This window comes from Tetranychus urticae, chromosome 1, assembly GCF_039701765.1.
Source record: "Tetranychus urticae isolate SD_2017Ah chromosome 1, NJAU_TeUrti_SD_1.0, whole genome shotgun sequence".
NCBI lineage: Eukaryota > Metazoa > Arthropoda > Arachnida > Trombidiformes > Tetranychidae > Tetranychus > Tetranychus urticae.
In genome coordinates this window covers 27,079,015-27,102,867 of record NC_142958.1, presented here as the reverse complement: position 1 = coordinate 27,102,867, position 23,853 = coordinate 27,079,015, and the positions used below count along the sequence as shown (strand labels likewise).

General features: G+C 31.2%; 1 protein-coding gene across 2 annotated transcripts in view; it reads left to right on the top strand.

The window, feature by feature from the left end:
* The window catches only part of LOC107364387 (potassium voltage-gated channel protein Shaw), a 68,352-nt gene that overhangs the window by 28,284 nt on the left and 16,215 nt on the right, over nucleotides 1-23,853 (top strand). The window contains exon 6 of one of the 2 annotated variants that reach the window (XM_015931723.3): nucleotides 5,950-6,381. The exons of the other annotated variant lie outside the window; for it this stretch is intronic. Coding sequence (XP_015787209.1) covers nucleotides 5,950-5,999 — 50 coding nt within the window. The 3' untranslated portion in view covers nucleotides 6,000-6,381. Of the gene's footprint in view, nucleotides 1-5,949; nucleotides 6,382-23,853 lie in introns of those variants that run through there. 2 annotated transcript variants of the gene reach the window in all.

The window sequence follows — 23,853 nt, the reverse complement described above, 5'->3', positions numbered from 1 at the left end:
ATTCAATTTTTTCTTGTCTCACCTCAAAGAGTAAAAGATTGAGCCTTGACTTTACAACTGGTAATGCAACATGATGAGCTGAATGTTGATCTGAAAACTCTTCTGAATACTTTGAATCTGCCAAAGAAGATGAATTTAATTTAACTCTAATATTGAGATGAAATTCAGTTTCTTTTTTTGTTACAGAAGCAAAGTCAGCCTCAAGGTAGATTCAATTGAAAGCCACAAAAATTTACCATGTTAATCCTTGAAAGAGAGAGAAAGCAAGAGAAGATAAAATGGAATACATTTTATGAATGCGAAAATGAAGATTGAGCTCTTGATATACATATACATTTACCTCTTCATCCTCATCTTCATCTTCTTGCCTTGAAAGGCAACCAGCAATGCTTGAGCCAACTTTCACTTCACTCTGTATTTGTAATAATAAAATAGCACATTAAATAAGATAAAATACTCGAGAGATTATTTTGATATCAATTCTGCCTTTTCACTTGTTTTCACCTTTCCCTGGCTGATAAAATCTGATGGGTTTACACACTCTTCAAGTAACCAGCAAACAAAAATAAATTTCACAAGATTAATAGTTTACAATGAATTTAGGTTTTTTCAGTCTTTTCCATCTTCTTTTTGTCATCATTTTAAAAACATTTTCACCTTCATTTTCCCCTTTACTCTTCATTTGCAATCAATTAATTAAAGTGGGTTAATAAAGGTAAAGCACATGCTGAGTCTTAACTAGCTCTTTCCAGCTCTTGAATAGTTGAAAGTTTCAAATGCAAGTTCAACTTTTTTTTCCCTCCCTGCAAAAGACAACACAATAAACTTGTAAAGTCAATTTAAGAAAATCGAATAAAATGGAGAGAAAAAAAATCAGTTTAACTTACCAGGTGATAATGTCGAGTTAACATAATAATGCTGAAAATGAAGGTGAAATAGTTCGATGTTCAATTCTTTTCATGAGATGAAATCAAGAGACACTTTTTTCTTGCTCTTTTTGCTCTTCAACTTTTCTCAATTTACATCCTTTTCATAATGTTTTTCACCATGAATCAGGTGAAGAATAAGAACAAGTTCATGTTCAAATGATAATATACACTTATCTGTAATATCATTTGAATGGTTTACAGGGAAGAGAATGAAACAAAACTATTCTACCTTTTTACCTAAATTATAATGGTGAACCCTGTGAATGCTAAACATTGGTTTAAAAAAAAGAGTTTAAGAGTGCAAAGAGAAAATGTTTCGAGAAGAAAAAAAAGGAAAAGAAGATGATGATTATAATGAAGATAGAGATGAAAAGAATGAGATTTATTTTTCAATGATACTTCTAGTGAAACATTTCATGTCAGAGGGAAGCTTCAAGATATCCCATGAGAGGTTGATGCATCAACAATCTGTGCAACATTTTGTGTTACTCATTTCAACATTGTACATTTTACTTTCAACTCTTTCAATATTTCAAATTCTGGTTCCAGTCTTGTTTCTTTTTCCCTTTTCAACCCATTATTGCTTTAAAGGTTGATGAGCAGCCTGAACAATTCCTAGACCATTTCATGTTTCATGCTGTGACTCGGCTTGTCTACATTCCAGGCAAATGTTTAATCAAGTTAATATCGGTAAATGTCCATTTCAGATGTTTACTTGCATGTAAAAATTGATAAATTTTAAGTTGATTACACAGTCAGAAGCCCATTTTATCAATATCATGCAATGCATGGAACGAAATGGTTTCAAATTTTCATTCTTCAGCTTTTCCAGTCAATCACATTTATCGATATAAATCTGGCTTATTCCAGTAAAAATTCATTTGACTTCTGAATGACAGCGAACATTGACTTGGAAAACAAGTTGTTTCGGCATCGAACAATTTGTTAGACGAAAAATTGGTTCATTTGCTTTTCCTTTTAACTAACCTTTTGTTACACTGAATGCTCATATTTACGAGCAACGGAATTGAGTTACATCATGTTGTGTTTGAAGTAGACTCGTAACTTGGATTTGTTAAAACTCAACTTTTGAATTTGAGTAAAATTTTCATTTTTTGCTCAAATGAATACAATAGACTTGAATCTGATGTTAGAGGAGCGAAACAAAAACCCTGTTCTTAACAATTACTGATGATTACGATTATTTGAAAGAAAATGATGAAAAGTAAAAAAAGTGAGAATCGCTTACATGAGCTTAGGAGCAGCGCTTATAATATGAGACAATATGGGTCAGTGAGCATCTTATTAAAAAAAAGTTATCCTTTACTCAATGAATTTCCCATTTGTTCGTATCTTTCTTTCCTTTAAATACATATTTAGTATAAAAGGGGAATCAAGATGAAACTGAATGATTAGAATGAACAAAATTATTCTCCCATTTTATTCTTCTTCTTCATCTCATCATCTTCAATGAAAGACTAATGGTGCTCACTCAAGAGTAATCCATCTGTGGATGTTTTTTTTTCGAGTGTCAGGAAGTTTATCGGAGAAAAATTCTTGTTTCGTTGTTTCTCTTTTTTCCCTTTCATTTGCTTGCTCATTTCTTTTCAACCTTATTCAAGTTTCTCTCATTCCAGTCTAGGTTCACTTCAATTATTAACAGTTGATGAATCAAATTTTCATATTAAACCATTAATATGCAAACAGTTTCAATGGTGTTACTTCAACCCATTGTGGTTCAAACCACGAGCTGCTATTGCCCAAGACTGAAAACTTTTCCAGGTGAACTTGGAGTAGAAAAATCATGAGACTTTGACTTCAAGTTTAAAGTTCGTTTCTTTCGACTTTTCACGACATTTTGAGGTTATTTTCTTTGCGAAATTATTTCTAATGAATTTTGCATTCTTTCAGAAGTTATTTTCATTGGATTTCGATATTTATGTTAGCACTGAACGAGCCATAAATCTGCAAGTATTCAACCTGGTTTTGCCACTCCTTTGAAACCTGAGTACCAAAACTCCTCCCGATTTACATACCAAGAAAACCTTTGTGTTGACTAATATTAAGTTATTATCAATATCTACTTTTAATGGGCCATTAAAGGTAAACTTAATATCATAGACTCTGAATGCTATCTATTGAGAAATTAAGAAAGTTTGATAACACATTTACTTATTGGAAGGAAGTCGTAAAACGATAGCAATAGCGATAATCAGAGTCGTTATAATTCCAATTGTGTTCTCAATCAGGTTCGGATTGATTCTGATGTTACAAAAAGTTAACACTAATATTTGCTCAATCTTCAAAAAATACATTTTCTGTTCCATGTTCGTTGTTCTGAAATCCATGTTCCAAACCTATTCAAGCAATTTTTTAGATTCTGTCAAATCTTTTTCATTCCATTTTCCGTCAAGGTTTACTCGATTGATTAGATCTAAAAATAACATCAAGTCTCATTATTGAACACACAAATTGATAAGAGACAATATTTATCCAGACTTGTCTTAAGCATTAGGACGTACTGTCAATAGTTTAGATGCATTATCAGGTCATTTTGCATAATTATTGTAACACCTTAACCGAGATAATCTTTAATCATCCAGATTGCTATCAGTCTTGAAGTCATTGATTCCAACACCTTTGAAGGCAAATCATTTGCAGGGAGTATTTTTGATCCTCTTTTGTGATTGTTTTCACCAGTTTCCTCCTTCCATACTTTTCATCTTTATTCCTTTCAATTGTTATTCAGATTGTTTCATCCCATTATCATTCCAACTGTGGTATTATAATTATCCTGATTGGCGAGTTTTAGCTTCTCTTTTTTTATCATCAATTGTTAATGCCAATTGTTGGTTGCAAGAGGCAAAAGCTATAAAGTAATCCATTATCAATTTCATCTTTTGATAAAATAAATATGTCAACGTTATTAATAGATGAAATAATTTTTTGCTACTTTCCTGAAACTGAATCATAGACAAAAGTTTGATTAATTTGTATTCACATGAATTATCATTAATCAAACCTTTTTTTTGTTTTTATGACAATAACCTCAATCTGATGGTTAATATCTTTCTAGCTCGACTCATTAGACCATAAATGTACCTTAAATTATATGCAACAAAAAGTTAGTCAACTATTGTACTTGCAATTGAACATGAAAACCAAAAACCCAAATGAAGCTACATATTCATTAAATTGAATTTTTTTCAACAAAAGTTTCTCTTTTCTGTCTACTCTTACACTACGTTCATCTTCATTTTTTCACGTCTTTTATTGATTTTACACAGAAAATCTGTTAACCTTTCAGATGATGCTCAGAACATTATGACAATTCAATTGTATCATGTGTGAGCAGGACAAGAAAACTGTGATAAAATCTGACAAATCAACTTTTATTTAAGCTGAAATGTTTAACCAGACAAAGTTTATTCATCGCTCATTACAAATTCACTCTTCAGCTTCAGAAACGGCCAACACTTTTAACGTATCTTTACTCGCCATTTAGCTTCTGATCTCTTCTCGATCTCACTTTCACCTAAATCATTCAAATCTTAGCATCCTTTAAACAGAAGAATCTCTGATAGAAAACGTCAGTCAAAGGTGCTCTTAGGTCTGACAATCTATCGGTTGTTTTTGCATAATTATTGATCCAGTTTATCGTAATTAAAATTGATTGAAGTAAAGCAAATCTATTTTTTCTTTCATTTCAATTTTCAATATTAAATTGGGTGAATTGGCAATATTTCATCATTGAAATTTGAATTAATGTAAAATCAAATTCTTCATACCTTTCAAATCGATTGCCATTCTATTTCCATGGCAACATTTGCAGGGAATCCAATTTAATCATTACAGTTGATGATGAATTTCAAGCCTTTTTTGTCGCCCAAAACACATCAACATTTATTTTCACCATTCATTTCTTTTCATTATTAATCATTTTTCCTCAACTTCCACAACTCATCATTACCATTTAGTAATGTTATTAATTTAAAAAGTGAAAAGCTGTTTCACTCATTTCATCTCATCAGAAACTTTCAAAAGATTTACTCTTATTTTCATTCTTACCTTTTCCGTAGTTTATTTTTAAATTACAATGCTTTTTCAAATGAAAATCGTGTCAAAATAAGAATTGAATTGGTAAAAATTATTTTCCATTTTTAGTCAACTTTTGTTGTCACTTATTTTGCCATTTAAAATCAAGACCATGAACATTATTCTCATCACGATAATGAATTGATTCATTATTTTCATGATGTAATCATTACCAGGCTCGAAAGTGCTCATCACTACATTGCATCATCCAATCAATCAAAATCATTATTTTGCTTTTCAAATTATTTCGTCATTATTGGTATTCACTTTCATCTTCATTAGCTGCATGTTATCATGTTTCCGTTCAATGCTTGTATAATCAATCACAACTTGGAACTGACTGTAAAAGCCTTAAATTATGGCGACAGCTCTTGAGTATTCATCAAGGTATAAACTCATCTTGTATCGCCTTTTGAAACTTTGCAAGTTGTAAGCAAATTTCATTTCAACATTTCTCTCGACTCTTCAACTGTCAATCAATTTTCAATCTCAACATTGAATATCTTTTGTGCTGCATTTTTGGCTCATTTTTTTGTCCCATTTTTAGACCGCAAGAATAATGGAAATTTAATATTTCAATAAATGTTGAGACATTCATGTAACAATGAATTAAGCTAAATGTCAAGGAAAATTTGTTCAAAGCATTTTCATGGAATAATCAATGTTAATGTGCAACAATCATATACTGATTGAGTGTCTTTACAATCAACCCAACTCTGATTATGAAAATGAGAAGAAAAATTATTTTCACTTTAACATTTAGTCTGAAGTCTATTAGCAAATTTGAATACATTTGATTCCTTCAACAGTTTATTCCCATAATCATCAGGCAAAAGTATCAAAATGCAAATTCAATGCAATTAAATTACTTTTACAAGCCTCATTTTAATAGAAAACTTTGAATTTCAATTTTTCCCCTCAACAGTGTCAACTCGAATTGCAATCATTTCAAACAAAATTAGCAAACATTTTTAAATGAACAAGCAAATCCAAAGGCTCTGTGAATATTTGACCGGACAAGTTAAACCAATCACCAAAGGATCAAAACATGAAATAACAGTCAAAATGCTGAGCGAATTTGGAAAATGAGAAAAGACGAAATTGGCCTTTATAGACTTTTGGTATTCTCAGCCTTTGCAGTTGACCTCGACCCATCGACTCTTCGCTCGGAATAAGAGTTTTGGAGTTTTTTCGGACTTCATCAGTAGTCGACCAACGGCTTAAATGTGTGCAATAAAGATGAAACTATGACTAACTTGACCATTGAAATGTACGAACAGAAAAATGTGTCACTTTGATAAATATTGTAGAGAAATTGAAACATTAAAAGGTGAAAAGTAAACATGATTTTGAACAATTCTGTTGAATTATTTTCATTCTGCTCCACCAAAAGGCAACATCTTGATGATTTGCTCACTTTTATCTCTTCTCTCATCACTGTAAAGATATAAAATTAAATTAAACTTTACCTTGATATATTAAGTTTCAAGGAAAGACTCAAAGATGACAAAGCAAGTGGATGAACACACAAACAGAAGACAGCAGCAAGAGTGAAACAAAAAACAAAACAAAAAGCAAAGTAACAAGAAAAAGTGTATCCAAAGGAAAATGTTGTCACCCAAAGATGCTATTGTTTGCTCTCGATAATAATAATAATATGCTGTAACAGCAACAATAACACGATAAACAAAAGACAACAACAAGACTATTCAACATTGAAAAGTTGCTCGATGCCTCAAGTAAAATTGTGATGAAAATTTTCACCCTCCAATGATAATGACACACAAAGCTTAAAGCATCTTCTTCATCTTTCTTACCTGTTCAACTTTTCAAATGCAAAAGAAAAGGAAAATGAAAAGAAAATCTAAAAAATGAGAAAATTCTCTGCATCTGGATCGCCATGAAAGCCACCTAATTTCACCCTCTTCCTTGCCTCATCCATTCGTCTCTTCACTCTTTGACTCTTGAGATTATTTGTTGCATGAATGACACTTTTGATACAGAAAATTGTCATAAACATTTGACGAACTCTATTCAATATATTAAATATTGCCATTATTAAATATGAACATGATGTATATTCAGATGTTCATACTGTTTACTGAACAGATAAAGAGTTCTGTTGAATCCGGCAAATCATTAAGATTATGATTCTCCATTCAACTATTTTCATATCATTTTCGTTGCGATTTTTTTCTTCTCTTTTCTTCTTCTTCTCAATTTGATTCTACAAATGGCATCCTTTACCAGTCAATATTGTTGCCTTATTAGATGAGTTAGTTTTGCATTCTGTAGCCAATGTTCATGAGACATTGAGCCAGATAGTTATAGACACTTGATAGATTTGCATAAATGAACAGTTAAACATTTCCTTCTTATAACGGTTCAATATCAATGTTCAATATTGCAAGTTCATGAGGCCATGAAAAATCATTCAAGTTTGTCAAAAAAAGACTTTTTTCGTCTCTTTTCTTCTTCTTTACATGATAACTTTACTATCAACTTGAAACACTTTTAGCTTGTCACTCGAATCCAATCAAGTTAATCAACTCATTCAGGTGTCGCCATTGTGACAATTTACTCAATCATTCAATCTCTTTTTCTGTTTAGATTTAATTCCAATTGTGATTTTCCGTAAGATTTGCATCAATTTGCTCTTCTTTGCACTTCTCTTCATGAAACAATGAAAAGTGATGGACAAAAGTGTTAATTTAATTTGCTTGAAAGTCAATCTTTTTGCCTTTACTTTCATTGGAAACAAAAGTTTGTTTTGTTTCATTATTGTTTCAACAAATTGGTGATTTCAAAATGTTAACTTTTAATCCTTTTTTTGTTGACGACTTTTTTTTGAAACTTTTCACCAGATTTCACTTTTATATTCATCAGTCGAGCTCAGTTTAATGACAAACTTCTGTACAATTCGGATTAATCTTCTTGTTTCTTCTTTTTTTTGTTCGCTTCCATCTTCTTCTTCATTGCCTAATCCGTTGACATGAATATTGGCATTGGAGGGAAAATATGAGGCAAAGAAAATCATTTCCGATTTTCATCTTCCTTTTCCTTTCGGAAATGAGATGAGCAAAATTTTCATCAGATAAACTGAAAATCTGGCGATTTATATTAATATTGCAAGTGTTGTTGGAAAAATGGTTAAGAGGAAAATTTCACTCTTCTTGGTCAATAGCTTGGTTCGTTGAAATTTAATTAGTTGCTTGTGGGCTGAGAAGACTCGACAACTTTACAGAATCATTGTATCAGAAAATGTCGAGTTTTCCATGTAACTTCCGAGAAAAGTTTCTTTTGCTTCAATTAAACATCAAGAGCTTCTGTCGGTTCAAGAAGAAAAGTCTTGCTTGAAATGTCGTTAAAAGAAAAACTTGCAATCTTTAGGAACGAAATTACTTACTTGGAAAAACGATTTCGATTTCACGATGACTCGAAAAGTAATGTTTGCAAAAAAATCGAACAAAAAAGTTCTGAAGTAAACTTGAATCAAACTTTGCATTGACGAATCTTTCGATCAGAAAGCTGCAAAAGTCAACCTAAATTTCAATTGAGATGCAATTCCAGAACATTTGTAGTGAAATGTCTGAAATTCTTTTCAAAACTATCATGAATACTGGAAATTCATTAAACATTCAAGAATCATTTTTCATTTGAATGTTGAGAGTTTAATCTATTTTAGCATTTAAAGGTTGAAATTGATTGTTGAATTATTAATGTTGAAGTAAAAGTCCTGAGCATGGTAAAAGATTTGGTCACATTTAAGGTCATGTTCAGCGAGCAAGTTGAAAGAAGAAGAAAATGTTGAAGAAAATCAGAGAATGACAAAAAAACAGTTTTCAGAGTGAAAATTGTTTCCATTTGGTTCTGTTTAACTGTTCAATTTGATGGAGAAATGGCCGAGAATGGTTTAGACTGTATTAAACAACAGCAAAGGGTATTAAGTTACCTTGTTATTTGCTCTTCACTTTATCCTTCTCATTCAGAACTGTCCCTTTATCATTATCATCCCAGACTTTACTCTCCTTTTTCCATCACTTTAACCTCAAAATGGACTTTTCTTCATCTCAAGAAGTTTCATCCATTTCTCATCTCATCTCTTCTCTAGATCTCCATGCAGTTTCTTTTTCATTATTTTTTCTTCAATTTGTCTTGTTACTTTTTCTTGCCGCTTTTAATACTTTCCTTTTCACAAAAATTTCATCTTATCCTGTTCATGAGTAGCAAAAAAAAGCAAGTTTGATTTTTTTCCAAACCATTCTGTTCGTGTCAACAGTTTTTACTGTTGAAAACCATTGAAACCAATTTACAGTTTCCTTTTATCCAAAGCTGATAATGTTTCAGCCGAAAATATTGTCAATTGTAAATTGATCATCATTGTTGATTATCTTTTGATGATTCGACACAAAACAGTGCCCAAAGTATTGCATGATGCGAGGTTCAAATGGATTCTAAGTTCGAAGCCGCAGTAATAACAGTTGATTATGCTATAATGACCAATAGTTATGTAATTACAAAGCCAAGCTGAAATGCCAAAGTCTTTGCAAAGGTTAAGTAAACCTAGCTTGAGCGAGGTAATGTTACACTAACAAATTAACTGATTTCAGGAATCACAATGGAAGCAAGATATTTGGTTCTGTTTACTGTAATAATATCCAAATGTTCATTTGCAATGTTAATAGAGAGACATAAGACTGAGCGAATCCTCGATTCTGAACTTTTGGAAAAAAAACTTCTAAAAGAAGTTACAGGAAGAAAAATACTTTGCTGGAATCGGGTCAAAGTTTATTTTGTTTGCACGTTCAACTTTGAATGTTCAATTTATGGGTTTCACATGATTGGCTGCACTTTTGGATTGAACAAATCTGTTGAATATTGGTTTATTCAAATTTCATTGTTGCACAAATATTCATCTTATTGTAAACCATTTTGACAATTATGATGAATCTCATGTCATATGGTTGAAAGAAAAGGCTGACAACAATTGACATACAATGACGATGAATTATTGCATTAAACGATACGCAATTGATGGCTCTTTACTTTTCCATTTCTGATCATTTCTTTATTCAAAATGAAATGAAAATGCATTGGCTGATGTGCAATAATTTAACTGTTGATAAATGAAATGGGTAATTTAGTGGAAAAAGAAGAGGTAAGGAAAATCAATTCTTGTCTTGAACCTTTGAAAAGATGTTTCATATCAAGAAGTAGAAGTAAAAGAAAAACGAAGAAAAAAATTCGAGCAAGAAAAAGGTGAAGATGAACATGAAAAGTTAATTGAATTACTTAACCAGTTTTTGTGAAATAGATAAACAGTTTGTTGTCAAAAAAAGGGAAAAAGAGGATAAACAGACAAACAATGTAAAATTGAACAAAAGCCGATTACCCTTTCGATATTCATTGTGAGAAGCCTTTTCTTGCGCTGACAAAGTAGTGAATGGTTACTCCATGAATAAACTTTTGTCACTCTGAACAAGGTGAATATTGAAATGACACGAAAATCTATTAATTTTAATTATGAACCGTTTTGATGAAAGCTCTTTTTACTACTCTTTATTGTGAACTTTAACCCAAATTTGTTCCCTCAAACGATGTCTTTTTGAGGTTATTTTTAGGTTGCAAAGGATTGTCATAAAGCAGAGGTGCATACAGTTTTCATCCAATATTTTAGAGGGACTCTGAGTTAATCTTGTCAGCTCTTTAAGAGTCTATTCGGCAAGTGCTAATTCTGACAGCATTTCTTTAAGTTTTATATTATCTCGCCATATTTTTCTTTTTCTTAAACTCCTCTGATGAATTTTTTGTATCTCTGCATTTGGAGATGCACAAAAGCAATGCAAGCTGGGCTGATTTCCTTCTGAGATTTTTCCTGAAACTCCTCAAAAATCATTGCTTACAATTTATCCAATGTTCGAGGGCCTCTTGCATCAGTTTTGTCTTTCGCCAGGCTAGAAATCACTCATTCAATCATGACTTCTTGGTGACCATATCAAGTGCTGTATCTTGCGAGCTATTTAGAGGAGGTTTCACCCAATCGATCCTTAACAATGACTACGTAATTAGCAGGGACTCCATCCTACTGAAAGAGAAGATGATCTGGCAAAACATCTTTGTTACGCCACATCAGTCCGAATAATTCTGTCGAGACGATCGTTCTGCTCAATCATTCACTTGAGTTTATGAGTGAATTTCATGTGATACTGCTTAAGCCTGAGATCCTGTCTCAAAATCCTTCAGGTGATGCCCGAGGATATTTCAGCTGAGCTGCTAATTCTTGCTTGCAAGCTGATAAGCTATAGTAACAGTCCTATTTGCATCGTTATCTTTTCTCTTCTATTCAATTTCATCTATTGCTGATCAACCTTATTACTATTAATCAAACTTGAAATCGAAGGAACTTGAATTCATTTACTGAGTTCCTATCAAAAATTTAAAAGATTCAAAATTAGGTCGGAAATTCAAAGAGAACGATATACTTTTACGCAATTTAATTCAAAAACCTTACTGAAGCGAAATCAGGTCTAAAACTTGAAAAATTCAATTTAATTTTCAATGAGAATCGCTTCAGTGCAAATTTCATTTAGACAAGAAAATATCAAGATTGGTCATTTCCTTTGAAATTCAAACTTATATTAGTAACTTGAATGAACTCAAATCTCCTGTACATCAATTGCCGAGTTGAATGCATGGAAAAGCGCGATTCAATCAGAAAATTTCATTACTATTCTAGATTCCTAATGAAATTGATTTAAAGCAAAGTTATCGAATGTTGCATGAATAATGTAATGAATGCTTAAAAATTGCCCAACTTTCCACTTTTCTTTCCATACGAACAGCAAATTTTGAAAACTTACAAATTCTGGTTACTTTTCGATTTCTCTTAATGCCTGCATTTTTCAATGCAAATGAAACAAACGGTTCATTGAAACAATTCTCACGATTTTCATGTTTTCCAATGAATTTCACCCACAGCCTTTGTCCATAATAACTTTTCATGCATCCATGTTTACCTTCCAAGCTACAAATTTTCACTATTCTTCAATATTCAACGAGAAAACTGATGAGCAACCTTTATCATGATAAATAACTGATTCGGTAATTTTGTTCCCTTTCCCTGACTCTTGATGAGAAAATGTCTTTTCTGTTTCCATCATTACCATCAATACTGAATCTCTTGGATGCAGAGTTGATTGAGTAACCTTGATAACAGAATTGACGTTTTCCAGATAAAAAAAGAGTCGCCGGAGAAGCAAAAAATGAAAGCCAACAAAGTAAACATTGGTTTGATGATAACAAAGAAGCACAGAAAAGGGTAAAACTGATATTAAGAGTTATCAATTTCATGATGAGAAATGTCAAATGGAATGCATTGAAAGCAGAGCAAAAAACACAAAACATCAAGTTGCATGTTACAATGTTGTTAGATCTGTGTGTGTGTGTTCATCCTCTACAACTCAGGAAACTGAAATAAAGACTGAAAACAGAATAAAAAAAGTCTGGTAACGAACAAAAGCAACTTATCAAACTAATAAGAATTAGGCTCAACTGATTAAAACAATATCATTACAACTTTTGTTTAGTTTTTTATCACTTTTTGCTTTTACTTCATTATCCAAGAAATACTCTGTTTTATTTTGCTTCATCTTCATCATTTTTATTCTGTACTTTTTACAATCTTGCATATTATCTTGTTACTTTTCTTGTCTCATTTGCCGTCTTTTACTTCTTTATTGTGATTAATTTCAGAACTAATTGAAAGTCAGAACTTTTTCTACATTTGCAAGATTATGAATCCATCATGATGCAAATCATGGCGTCTCAAGATGATTCTTTCAGCATTAATAATTGTGTTTTGTCTGCTTAGTCTAACCTTTCAATGAACCCCAACATTCAAATTCAGCTGAATTATAATTAGACAATCTGAGGAAAAAAACATAAATCTTATTCGACTGAATTTTCAGATTGAAAATGTTTATTCAGCTTTTCGGAGATTTCGTTTTGATGCACTTTTTGGATCCAAATTATGTGAAAATTTAACCGTCAATACGTAATGTCAATCTATGCAATTGAAATCCATTAAAGTATTCAAAACATTGAGCAATTATTGGAAATGTTAAAAATAACATCTAAAGAAGGCTGTTTAAATTTGATCAAAATTACATTTCCGTCAATCCAAAAATGAGTCTTTGATATTGAAACAAAACAGCAACAGCTAAAAGCAATAAAGTTAACATGATGGAAGAATCAACAATCCATATTGATGATTAAACATTAGATAAAGTTTTATCTCCCTGATTTCAGGTCAAAAGTTAAACGATCCTTTAAATATCGAAACCTTAAATTCCTAAATGTGCATTTATGCAATTGACTGATATCGACTGCATTCAATGGAAACTTTGAGCTTACATGGAATTTAGCTTTCATTTATTTTTGGTTCACCTTTTCCTCAACGTTATTATTGAATGTCATTACTATCGTTATTTTTGATTTACTTGAATTCAATCTTTTCAATGTTATTTGCATTTTACATCAACAACATACAGTTCACGGCAAATAAGTAAATATACGTTTTTTTATTTTACGCCTGTTTGCAAGCACAACTCACAAACAATTGGTGCTACATACCTCAGAGTTGAATCATACACTTCTGCAGATTGAAAAACCATAAAATTAAACTCTCAATGTCATTCAAGGTCATTCCGTTTTTTGACCTCTAATTGACATCTGAAGGTCCTTTTCTGAGATTTAAAAATTTTTGGTTGGTCAATGTTAGTCACATGTTCATAAATAATATTTTTTGACTGACTAGAGTACTTTTTAAGAGCTTAGATGTGTCGGATATCAACGGTTGATACTCGTTTAACTTGATTAATTAATAAATGCCTAAGAAATTTAATCACTGATCAACAAAAGGGTTCGATGCCACGGTATAATTTAAACTTTGAACACAGATTGTTGCCACTGGTCACTTTAACACTAAATGGTGATTTCAATGTTGAAATGAGCGCTTTAATGTTTAAAATATCAATTGTTAATCTTTCAGTTGAATATAATCATTTGAGTAAAGATCTTTTTCTCCGTCTTCCAGCGAATGCATCAATCAACACAAGAAGAGCTAACGGTATCAAAACAGACCCTGCAAATTCAAATTCAGCGAAAAATACAGCCTCCAATAAAACCCAAACTTCAACGCAACTTCTTCTATTGCTTTCCGGAGTTTCCCAGAAAGTTGATATTCGCCTTTACTCATGTATTGCAATTCTGAATTGTTATTCTGAATTTGTCAGAGAAGGAAGCTTATAAGGGAAGTGACCTTGTTTGATCGATCATTTTCGATTTTTTCGAGTTTATATTGCAAAGGACGAATGATAATCAGACACGTATTTTTGTTTTTTTACGACGGTGCGCGGTTATTGATATTTAGGCACTTTTAAGTGAAGATTTTGCATTGAAATCTATTGAAGTCACTGAAAAGTGATTCACAATTTTTATTAAGATTTTTCATTTTTCTGCTTTACATTGTTTCACTTGCTTCTCAGTGACTGCAATTCATTACTATCTTTAATTAAAAATGCCTAAATATCAATAACCGCGCACCGGCGTAAAAAAAGCAAAAATACGTGTCTAATTATTTTTTGTCCTTTACAATATAAACTCGAAAAAAATCGAAAATGATCGTACAAACAAGGTCACTTCCCTTGTTAGTAAAATGAATTACTTGAATTATTTCTTGCGGAATATTGCCGTTAGTAAGGAAATTCACATAAACTTGATATCAGTAATTTTAAAAAGGAGTTTTGCGAACTGAGCTAGAGTTAAAAAGTGAGCTTCAGTCAGTTATTCAATATTAACCATAAACTAAATCTTTTTATTCATTAAATTATCATGAATCATTATGATATTGAAATTGTTGGAGGGATTTTTATTCAAAGTTATTCAACTTCTGCCAGCTTCTGTCTATAGCAACTTAATCAACTTTCCTCAACCAAAATTGTTCAACTTTTATAAACCTTTTAATAAACTTGGAGTTGACATTTACATGTAACCTTAATGATCATCTTACGTGCATTACTGTGATTAATTTATCAACTGTTTGTTTGTTTTTTAAATCAAATTCAACCTCAAAACACGCAATGAAATTCAATCTAAACTGTTGTTTTCTATTCTAATCAAGATAATTGCAAATTCTCATTCTATTCTCAGACAGTGTTTAACTCGCAAAGTTTCAATCTAAACGCTAAAATGTTTCTTTGATAGATTAATGTTGAAATAATTTTTAATTAAATAAGCGTCTAATTGCATCGAAAAGTCAAAAAAAGTTGGAAAAAATGTTCAAGATGATAATGTTGATCATTTCATGCAAAAATCCAAAGAAAAACAAAATGTTCTGTTGCCTCACCGTCAAGGGATATTCAGCATTTGAATACCTTGAATACTCAAATGGATTCAAGAGAATACTTTTTTTTTATTTCTCTTTCCATGAAAAAGACAACTTTATTCAATTGCCTAATGTGAAACCCTAGCGAATGGAAAAGTATCATTTTTTCAAAAAGTGTTTCATCAAATGTCAAACAATCTGTAGATTAAAAAGTGTTCAATTTTCTGTGCAATGTTTACTGAATGTTCAGGTAAAGTGTTGAAAAAATGGAATCATTACTATTGCATTCATTATCGCAGATAATAAAGTTTCCATGGCAATGCTTCATGTCATTAGTAATGTTATCTGATAATATTCTCAATCTGAATAATCTTTTCAACTTTTCCTGGTTAAACATTTATTCAGATGAAAATTGTTTCTCTCAGTTTTTGTTTACTGTGTCTGAACAAACAAATAATTTGATTTCAATTCACATGACTGTCAAGGAGCATTCAATCAATTTATTTGCAAGTTCATTCCAAGCCAATCAACTCATTCAACATTAACTTTGATAACACATAATAATTGCTAATAATCCAATTGAAATGGAAAAATATTTAAGCTTCAATTTTCCAACTCAATTACGTTTGTTGATTGAAACTAGACTTTGAATTTAAAAGCAAAAAGGTAAAGTGTAAACACAAAAATCAAGTTGAAAGTTGAATTCATTTTTTGTATAAATTAGTGACTTGAAAAACTATTGATGCAAAGTTTCAATTGAAAATGAATTGAACATGAAACTGAAAAAATTTGATTTTAAATTCATTTCCAATGAAGCTAATGAAGCTAATGAAGCTAATTAACTCTCAGTCTGGTGATTCTCATCTGAATTGGCAAAAATTTTATCATCGTTTGAATGATGAAAATGAAAATTCATTACATTTTCTAGTTTTGATAAAATCTGATTTCCTCAGTTCAAGCTCAGTACTTGTAACTTGCAACAATCAAATGACATTAAATGATGAACCATGATTTGCATGATTATCCCAACATCTGTCAAATGTTGGACAAAATATTGATTCCAAATGAATTTTCTCCTTTTCCATATTCATGTTTCTCAGCTGAAGTAAACATGAATCTAATGATACACCTAAACTGGACATTTGAGGAGAAAACATTTATTAGGTGAAAGAATAAGAGATTTGAATATTGCTAAACAATGAATAATATTCAGTTTGTCAGGTTCGCCCAGTACTTAACATTTCCATTTCATTAGCATTACCTGGGAATTGGAAAGGTAAACGATGTTTGGTTCAACACAATTCAAGTAATGAACATGAAAGATAAAAGGTGTAAATGGAAAGAAAAGATTCTTTACTCTTTGCATCTTCCCCAAGATTGTGATTTCAGCAAATTTTCTCTCCTCTTTCATGATCGACATATTTGTTGCCTTCATCATACTCATCTGAACCATTCAAGCTCAATTCCCTAGCGATTCTTGGCCTTGTTTCATCCATTTTCTCGACTCTTTCCGATTCTTGCCAATGAACCTTCTCAAGCTGAAAGACTCAAACTTTTGTTTAAACCTTTTTTTCAACACTTTCTTAATTGCTTCTCAACTATGCATGTTAACTCTTTTCAATTAATCATTAGATGCTTTCCATTCATCAAGAGACTTTCTTGTCAACATGATGACCAAAATCAAATGAAAACCTAATTTCTTGAGCAATTTCAATTCTCTTTAAAATTCATGAAATGATTGATGAACAATGCAAAAATGATTCTCATCCAAATCTTGTTTATTTTGTCTTCGATCAAATTTAACAAGTTTCCTAATTTAGTTGATAGAAAATTGTTTTTCTCGGAAATTTCATTCTAAATGGTTCCATTGGCAGAGAGCTTTACTTTAAATCAATCAATTATCATGAAAACCGAGACGTACTTGAATGAGAAAACAATTTCATGGTTAATTATGTTTCATCAACTATTAATTTCCTTTTATTTGGATAACTTTACAAATCAAGATTAATGGCTTGTAGTTGACAAACAAAAATGCCGTTAAATTGCAAAGAGACTCAACATCAACAATTAATGAATATCAATATCATTAATAGCGACAATTGGAATCATTTTCCGAATTCCCTTCAAACCTGTTTGAATGAATTTCTTTATTCAATCCAAAACTGAACAAATGACAATCGTGATAAACTGATGGTAAAAAGGCAAATTTGATGTTCGTCACAAATGGAAAGCATTTGCTTCTCTTGTAACAGATGATTGAATATTGAAATAGAACTTTGATTTTCTCATTCAAATTTGACAAATTCAGATGAAACTTTTATTCTTTTTTCCTTTTTCCAACCAATATCATTCCATGTCAAAGAAGAAACTGAAAATTGAACCGGAAAGAAGAGGATAAATTTGGTTCAATTTGGTAAAAGTAGAAATGATTGAGTTTGTCTTTATTAAAGTTTTACATGAAACGATTGTGAATATCATGTTGAATGCATTTTGCCTTTTTTCCTCTTCGTTCAATTATTCTTCATTCAACTGATGTTCAATTATTTCTACTCGATCCTGGTTTTCAAATTGTTCTGACCGATAACTGGATGAAGAATGAAGAGAAACAGTGAAAATAACAAATGATGAAAAGGGAATAACTAAAGGTAAAAGATAGTTAAATAGATAAATTTAGTTACAAATTGCAAAATGGTTACTTGTTTCTGTTCATGTAATTCATCTCGACATGATGACAAGAATCGAATCATCTCTAAAGAGTAACAAAAGAGGAACATTCATCACAAAGTCAAGGTAACTTTTGATTCTCAATGTTCATGTAATACATTGACAAGTTCAATTCTCTGTTGACAGTTCAACGTTGACCCTCAGATTCCTGCTCATCGTTGATCAGGAGAAATTTAAACTTTGGACGAAAATGTTGATTCATGGTTTTTTTCTTGTTCCAAGTGTTGATAAAATGAACTTTAAACTGTCAAGTAAAACATTAAAGCTAAAGAAAACTTGATTCATGAAAATAATCATTCACACAACTCGATAAAGTTGATCAAAATGAGAAAATTTTGTTTCCATTAAAAGTTAGATTTTGAATCAAATTCTTGTTGAGAATGTAATTTGTTTGAAATTCTGACGTTAAATTCAATTTATTTATCCAATCATTGAGTTCAATTTCTCGTTACGATGATAATATGTAGCATCAATTGGCTACGTTTGTCTGCATTTGGAGTTTAGAGCCAAGTTGCAAATGTAAAGAGAAATGAAACATTAATTGAAACATTTTGGGTTGAATCATATCATGAAGTTAATTGAATGAGCTATAAATCAAAAAGTAACTTGAAACTCTAGCTAAAGCTCTTGTGAGATTGAAGTTGCAGGTGCAAGGTGAAGAAAGGTTCAGATGAAAATTTTGGGCTTGTTTTAGCATAATTAAGTTCAAGATGACTTTCAATTATGATTAATTTTTTGTAAATATGAATTTCGAAACATTTTGTAACTTTTTAACTTTTGCTGTTCAATATCGAATAAACCTTTACTTTAGATTAGTTTTAGATCGAGTTTCATTAAAACTTGGAGTTTTCAAGTTTAGAAAGTCATGCATTACAAGGGTTCGAGTTTCAATTTCTTAAACAACCAGCTCGTTATCAATCAGCTCTTGTAGATGTAGCGCTTGTATATTCCTAAACTCGCCGATCAGTCTCTTATCTCTCTAGTCTCTCGCTAACCTTTCCTAACCTCAAAAAGGGTCGCAAAAAAGTTTGCATCAAATTTTAATTCTGCTGGCTGAACTCCAGCCAAGCTCAGAACCTTTTCGTTTTATTGCTGCACTGTCAGGTCGAGCATTATCATGCAGTTGAACAACCTTCTGTCTATTGACTATTGATATCCTTTCTTTAACCAATGCACTCTTGACTCTGTCCAAAGGCTCAAAACAGAGTTGTGATACCTTGTCGCTTTACTGCAAGCTCTCAGTAAATGGAGCCTTTGTGTTCACCAAATGCTCAGCATCCCTTGTTGCGCTTTTTGAGTGATCACATTTGCTGATAATCATTATTTCTGAGACTCTCGATTGTCTAAATATATAAGCGTTTATTTATTAGTTAGTTTTTTCATGCAAAGCTTTTGCCCACTCAATAAATTAGTAGAGTAAATTTGGCACTTAAGAGAAACTTTCGCGAAGTTCATTTTCATGATTTGTATCATAATGGCTGACCATAGTTTCGCAAGATATGAAATTTATCAACATTTTCTTTGCCTTTTCAGTGGATTCATAAAAATTGCCTCTTTCACTCCCTGATACTCACTCCATAATGCATCCATGTACTTGGCTTGATAACATCAGAATAAGTAGTTAACTCGACGCATCTCTTTCATTCATTTTTAATTTCAAGTTAACCTGCTTATGAATTTAATTTTTCTCCATTTAATTCAAGTCACTTTTACATTAAGCGTTTTGTTTTCAGTAAAATAATGATCATCTTCACCATCCATTCTTCCAATGACCATTAGTCTGGACTTTGGGGATTTGTTTTTTTCCTTCTTGGATTATTGCATTAATAATGTTCAGGTTAAAATGGATATAACTTTTCTTTCTCCTATTGTAGCCATTTTGTTACTTCTTGGTCAATAATTTGTTTCATTAATTCAATGATACCAAATCATCATATTAGTTTGTGAGGTCAAATGATCCAGTTTCAGTTGAAAAATTTCATCCTTTTTTTGAACAAACAAACTGAACCGTAACAAAAGTATCAAAAGAAGAAGAGCAAAATTGGACAAAAGTTGCAAACAATTCAATGATTTATTAATGTTAGTAAATATTATTACTTTCAAAACTTCTCATTGATCCAAACTCTGTGATCAGTTTTAATTCACAATTTAGTCTCTTCTCAACTTGATTAATCTTCATCTTGACTGTCGATTGTGTGATGAGCCAAAAGTCGAGTTTCGCACTTTGATTTAACTGTGAAAATCGTCTTTTAATTATATCATTGAATGGTAAATAATTTTAGTTAATCGTCGGTTGACAGTTAAAGTGATCAGAGAAAGAAGTTAATCCAAAACTAATTCAATTACAAGTTGTATAAGAAAATATGTTACAAGATAAATTATTTTACCTCAATTAATCAAAGCGAATTGAACTCAATGAAAACCTGTAATTTAGAGAGCCTTTCATAAGTGTACATTAATCACCATTAAGATTAAGGTTAACAAGCGACAATAATTGTCAATCAGTTTATTGTTTCTAACTCAATTGTCGTTTCAAACATTAATTAGACTAAATTGGAAGAAGGTTGCAATCACTTTCCATTGACAGTCATTTAGTGCAAATGGAGCAAATTTGTTCATCATTTATCAGCGAAAACGAAAAGTTTTTCCTTCCAACTTTCGCCATTAAATGTTCAAAAAATTTTCATCATTTATAAGGTTCATGACATTTACCCAAATTGAACCAGCTTTTGATTGATTCAAAGATGAATTTCGAATTGCAAGTTTCGAATGATTTGGTTCACTTTCAAGAATGTTCAACGATTGTTCAATGATAATGTTCAACTTGAAAAATGAATTTTCTGAAAAATCCCTTTTCGATGAATCTTGACCAAAATTATTCTAAATATTAATGAAGAGTGTAAACATGAGTTGATCAATAATCTGATAAACTGTAAATAAATCATTAATCAATTTGCAGTTTTCATTTCACTTCAGAATCAACAGTTTTATCTAAATATCATTAAACAGAAAAACAATTTTCCAAGTTCAATCCATTTTCATTTCACTCTCTGAATGGAAACAATTTATGATAAATTATTCAACTTTATTTCAATGATTTTTTTTGCCTTTTCTCATATCAATTGCCATTTCGATTTGTGATTTTATCCTTTGGAAGACTAAAAATGTTGATATAACGAAGTTGCCTTTTGCTCAAGTTCGGATAGTTCACAGTTTAATCGAGTTGAACTAATCTAAAAATCGATTATCGATTGAAAAGGAAGAGAGATGAAAAGAGTTCTAAAGGTAATGAGATATTCCTTTGGATTAACTGAATGTAAAACGAAGGGAATCCTGTCAATTACAAACTTGTCTGGATAACTTATTGATGCTTGATAGCCAATTAGTTGAACACTCTTCTAATTCAATTAATCTTGTTCATTATCGACAGTGAAAATTGATTCTTGTCCATTTTAAACACTTGACCAGACACATTGATGAGTACATTGATTGTCCGAACCAGTTTGTCCTTTTTCAGATTGTAAACTGTTTCCAATCAGTAAAACATGTTTAATTATAACTCGTTAATTTGGGCCATTTTGTTTCTTCACCGGTCAATCATTATACCGTTAACAATCACAAGGATCATTGACTTTGGTTTAGTAAATGATAAACATTGCCATTCGTGTTGCAAATGAAGAGTGGAAATGATAGTCGAATGGTTAAAGGTAAATGGGAAAAGGAGTAATCGATAAATCTATTAAAGTATTATGATGGAATAGCAATCAAAAGCTCATTGGAAAAAAGAGAGAACTTTTTTGCTCGACGAAAAACAGCTTTTCCTTTTGCTGTTCCAATTCTGACTGATTGTGTTACAAAATTCTTGAGGTAACCAATGATTTTCGTTACATTTAACATCTCATCAATCACCTTGAATGTTGATTTGAACAAGTTAATGTTGAAAGGAGAAGAAAAACAAAAGGTGATTTTGACCAACATTGCCAATGATTATAAATCTTTACATTCAATTTTGTCCAGTTGATCGTTAATGGAACCAAAAGTTTGCCAAAAGGAATTGCGAGATTTGCATTTTCAAACGTTTATTCAAACGTTTTGCATGTTTACTTGGAATAATTTTGTGTAAATATTGAGAGTTTGCACAGAAATTTAAATGTTTTTTTCATCGTGTCAGGCTTTTTACCAATTTAGGTGAAGAAATATCCATCCAAGTTGACCATAAAAATCATGTTTATTTACAAATTTTTCATCTTTTGAATGTACTCAAAGAATAAATAAAATGAAATAAAATAATATTTGGTAGCTTCGATTGATCAACATGTTTGACATTACTTTTGCATTTCCCTATCAGTTCAGCGATTGAACAGACAACTTTCTGAGAATAATTAACACGAATTTCGCTACTGATTGATGCTATTGGCATCCTTCGTGTAAATATCGATGCAATCATTGAAGCATTGAAAATATTGCAAAAGAACGATAAATATTGTTAATATTCTTGTAGCAAAGAAAGAATGAACATTGAAAAGCAATAAACTTGGAATGATGAACCGATAATATCGAGAAATGTAGTTATCGCCAAGTTTTCATTCATCATGAAACAATTGAGAAAAAGAAATGTTCAGCTTGAACTAGTCCATGACTTAGACAATCTTGTAGAGTTACAAAAGCGAAATGCTTCTAAATTTAACATTGCAATGTAAATCCATAAGTTAGTCTCACTGAATCGACTCTTTTTGCGTCTATTTGAGCTGAAACTGACTGCAAAATCGGTTGCTGCTTTGCATTAGATGCATTTATCTGTTCATTTCTGCTATTGTCTCAATAACGATTCTTAAGCCATCGTCTCTGAACCTCACTCACGGTTCCTTTCGTCAGCTCTCGTCTTTGTTAGTGAATGAATGCAACACATAAGCTTGCTGTTGGTTATAAGTTTAGTTTTCGTTATTATGTTAAGATACTTCGTTTTGCATTCTTCGAGTTTCGTCTCTAAACTTGACGGTTGAATGTTGCCATAACTGGGATTTTGATTAGTTTTCTTTCCAATTATTGTCACATTTTCACCGATCTTCATCAACCTTATTCCCAATTCAATTTAAATTATATTTTTCAATTTTCTTTCCATTACTCTTACGACTTTTCATCATTCAAACATATTAATCAGTATTCAAAATTTGATTGTCAGTTTTGAAGTTACCAGGAAGAAGAAGAAGAACTGGAAAAGTTTCAAATAGCGAATGTATTTATGAAAAAAGTGTTGTAACTAGATTATCATCATTATTTTCATCGAGTGTATAACTGAGTTTCCCTGAATGATTAACAGTGGGAAAGTTATAATGTAAATTTACAATAATAATGAAGGCAAAATGGGAAGACTAACTGAATTGTAACTTTGGTGAACCTTGTTAAATGTAAATGCAACAGAAAAGAAATGAAATGAACTAAAAGTTGCGACCAATAAATTTATACATTAAGAGTATATTCCAAATCATTTTAGGGTCAAAACATGAGAGCAAATGTTCTGCTTTTGTTTTTGAACTAAAGATTCTTTTTGTTTCTCCATTTAGTTTGGCTTTCAATTTATTATTCAAAGTAGAGACAAACATTTAACGCTAACCTAAAAAGTGTTGTAGCTTGAAACTAAAATGTAATCACTGGGATTGATTAAAGGACAAACGGGAATAAATTTGAAACACAAGCAACAACCATTAGACTAAAATGTAA